Here is a 3,720-nt window from a genome sequence, read left to right on the forward strand (position 1 = left end):
ACAGGGGACGCGGCAGCGCCGTTTCCCCGCGGCCCCGGCCCGACCCCGCCCGCGGGGGGAGTTTGCACGACTCGGAAAAAGTTTGCGGGGGGGGGCGGCGACCCCCGGGACGGGGCGTGGCCAGGCGGGCGTGGCCCGTGGCCGGCGTGGGCGTGGCGGTGGCGCTATTTGAATGTGATTGGCGGAGCGGGCGGGGCGGGCCCCGGGGGGGCGTGGCGAGGGGCGCTGGCCCCGCCCGGCGGGGACGCGGCGCTGCCCCGCACAAAGGCGGCGGGAGCGTCCGGTGCGGCCGCTCGGCTCCCCGCGCCCCGGGACCCCGGCACCCCCCCGGCACCCCCCCCGGCATCCTCCTCCCGCCACCCTCCGGGCATCACCGCCCGCCCGCGGCTCCGGAGCCGGCACCGGGAGCAGCAGGAGCGCCAAATTCGGGCAGCGGGAGCAGCGCCGCGGAGCACCGGGAGCGCCACGTCCGAGCCCGGGGAGCCATCCCTCCGCGCACGGTAGATCGGGGCACCGGGAGCCGTCCCGCCGGGCACGGGGTAGGGGAAGAGCGGGCAGCGGGAGCCCTCCGGGCAGCGCCGGGTACGGGGGATCCGGCACCGCTGGCCGTCCGGGCGGGACCTGAGAGTATCCAGTCACCGGGGATCGTCCAGCCAGCGCCGGGCACGGCAGAGTTGATCTCAGGGAGCCGTCGAGGCAGCCCCGGGCGCGGCAGATCAGGCCACCGGGAGTCATCCAGGCGGGACCCGAATCTATCCAGTCACCGGGAGCCGTCCAGGCAGCGCCGGGCACGGCCGATCCGGCTGTGGGAGCCGTTCAGGCAGCACCGGGCACGGCAGACGCGGACGGGAGGACCGGCCGTCCGGCTGGGCAGCGGGCACGGTAAATCGGGGCGCACGGCTCGGGGCACCATGGGTCCCCCCGGCGTGCTGCCCGCCCTGGCCTGGCTGCTGGCGGGGCTGAGCGTGCCGGCGCCGAGCTGGGCCCAGCTGCACGGCGAGAAGGGCATCTCCATCCCCGACCACGGCTTCTGCCAGCCCATCTCCATCCCGCTCTGCACCGACATCGCCTACAACCAGACCATCATGCCCAACCTGCTGGGTCACACCAACCAGGAGGACGCGGGGCTGGAGGTCCACCAGTTCTACCCGCTGGTGAAGGTGCAGTGCTCGCTGGAGCTGAAGTTCTTCCTGTGCTCCATGTACGCGCCGGTGTGCACGGTGCTGGAGCAGGCCATCCCTCCCTGCCGCTCCATCTGCGAGCGGGCGCGCCAGGGCTGCGAGGCCCTCATGAACAAATTCGGGTTCCAGTGGCCGGAGCGGTTGCGGTGCGAGAACTTTCCCCGGCACGGCGCCGAGCAGATCTGTGTGGGGCAGAACCACTCGGAGGACGGCGGCTCCCCGGCGCTGCTGACCAGCGCCACGCCGCTGGCCGGCCAGGGCACCCCTGGCGCCCCCCGCTACGCCACCCTCGACCACCCCTTCCACTGCCCGCGGGCGCTGAAGGTGCCCAGCTACCTCAACTACAAGTTCCTGGGGGAGAAGGACTGCGCGGCGCCCTGCGAGCCCACGCGTCCCGATGGCCACATGTTCTTCAACGAGGACGAGATCCGCTTCGCCCGCATCTGGATCCTCATCTGGTCCGTCCTGTGCTGTGCCTCCACCTTCTTCACCGTCACCACCTACCTGGTGGACATGCAGCGCTTCCGCTACCCCGAGCGCCCCATCATCTTCCTCTCGGGGTGCTACACCATGGTGTCGGTGGCCTACATCGCCGGCTTCGTGCTGGAGGAGAGGGTGGTCTGCAACGAGCGCTTCCAGGAGGACGGCTACCGCACCGTGGTGCAGGGCACCAAGAAGGAGGGCTGCACCATCCTCTTCATGATGCTCTACTTCTTCAGCATGGCCAGCTCCATCTGGTGGGTCATCCTCTCCCTCACCTGGTTCCTGGCCGCTGGCATGAAGTGGGGCCACGAGGCCATCGAAGCCAATTCCCAGTACTTCCACTTGGCCGCCTGGGCAGTGCCAGCCGTCAAGACCATCACCATCCTGGCCATGGGGCAGATCGACGGAGACCTGCTGAGCGGCGTCTGCTTCGTGGGCCTCAACAACATCGACCCTCTGCGGGGCTTCGTGCTGGCCCCGCTCTTCGTCTACCTCTTCATCGGCACCTCCTTCCTGCTGGCCGGCTTCGTCTCCCTCTTCCGCATCCGCACCATCATGAAGCACGGCGGCACCAAGACGGAGAAGCTGGAGCGGCTCATGGTTCGCATCGGGGTCTTCAGCGTCCTCTACACCGTCCCGGCCACCATCGTCATCGCCTGCTACTTCTACGAGCAGGCGTTCCGCGAGCACTGGGAGCGCAGCTGGATCAGCCAGAACTGCAAGAGCTTGGCCATCCCCTGCCCGCTCCACTTCACCCCCCGCATGACCCCCGACTTCACCGTCTACATGATCAAGTATCTCATGACTCTGATCGTGGGCATCACCTCCGGGTTCTGGATATGGTCGGGCAAAACGCTGCACTCCTGGAGGAAGTTCTACACTCGGCTCACCAACAGCAAGCAGGGCGAGACCACGGTGTGACCCCCCCCTGGCCCCGCCGCCCTTCGGCCTGAAATGTTTTTTGGGGGGGTGGGGGGGGGAGGAGTTATTATATATTTTTTATTTTTAGATTTATTAACGTCTAAGGGGTGTCTCTCTTTCTCTTTGATTTTTTTTTTTTTTTTTTTTTTTTTTTTGTAATTAAACCTGTAAATAGCATTTGTAAATTTAATTACATATTTCTGTTTTAAAATGTGAAAGGAGAGAGGGAGAAATAGGAGGAAGAGGAAGGGGAAGAGGGGAGGAAAAGGGAGAAAACGGTGGGAAAGGGAGGAAAAAAGAGGGAAAGGAAAGAAAAAAGGGGAAAATGAGCAGCAAAGGGTGAAAAAAGAAGAAAAGCGAGGAAAAAGGGAAAATGAGAGAAAAAGGAGGAAAGGGGAGGGAAAAATGGGAGAAAAGGGGGGAAAACAGAAAAGGATGGAAAAAAGGAGAAAAGGGAAGAGAAAGGAGAAAAAAGAAAAAAGGAAAGGGAATAAAAATAGAAGGAGAGAAAAGGAAAAAAGATAAAAAAGGAGGGGAAAAGAGAAAAAGGAGATTAAAAAAATGAAGAGAGAAGAAGGATTAGGGAAAAAAGATAAAGGGGTTGGAAAAGGGAAAAAAAAAAAGAGGAGAAAAAGGGAAAAAAACCCTGCCAAGCCTGGGAGAGGACCCTCAGCCCCCTGCTCCCCCCTTCCCGCTCTGTCCTGGCTCCCCCCAGGTGCTGCTCTGCTGGAAAAAAGGGTGAAAAAAGGCAAAAAACCCCCAATAACGAGCCCATTTTTCTTGCTCTCCTTTCGAAACTCCCCAAGAAAGTGGATTTTTGTTTCCCCACCCCTTTGCCCCCATGAGAGCCTGGGCTGGGGCTGCTCCCCCCCGTCCCGGGGGGCTCTCCCTGGTGCCCCCCACTTGGCTGATGACTTTTCCTCCCAAATCCCTTTTTGGACAATCCTTCACAAATACAAACGAGCTAAAAAAAAAAAAAAAAAAAAAAAAAAGCCAGATTATTCCCGAGGGCTTTTTTTTTTTTTTTTAAATCCCAAATAATTAAATTGTGGGGGTCCCCATGGATTCTGCCGGGCCCCCCACTTCCACCGTCCCGTGGGGATGAGCCACTGCTCCCTCCAGCTGGAAGCAACCG

General features: G+C 61.7%; 1 protein-coding gene across 1 annotated transcript; it reads left to right on the forward strand.

Moving 5' to 3' along the window:
• The first annotated feature begins 406 nt into the window (after nucleotides 1-406).
• On the forward strand, nucleotides 407-2,637 carry FZD2 (frizzled class receptor 2). Its single transcript, XM_040087510.2, has one exon. It carries the CDS (start codon nucleotides 912-914, stop codon nucleotides 2,583-2,585), a length of 1,674 nt encoding a protein of 557 aa, XP_039943444.1. The 5' UTR covers nucleotides 407-911; the 3' UTR covers nucleotides 2,586-2,637.
• The last annotated feature ends 1,083 nt before the right edge of the window (nucleotides 2,638-3,720 follow it).

This window comes from Hirundo rustica, chromosome 27 (assembly GCF_015227805.2).
Source record: "Hirundo rustica isolate bHirRus1 chromosome 27, bHirRus1.pri.v3, whole genome shotgun sequence".
In the NCBI taxonomy this organism is placed as follows: domain Eukaryota; kingdom Metazoa; phylum Chordata; class Aves; order Passeriformes; family Hirundinidae; genus Hirundo; species Hirundo rustica.

What these genes read in the sequence shown, in the direction of transcription:
- FZD2 (XM_040087510.2), top strand. Translation starts at nt 912, where the DNA reads ATGGGTCCCCCCGGCGTGCTGCCCGCCCTGGCCTGGCTGCTGGCGGGG.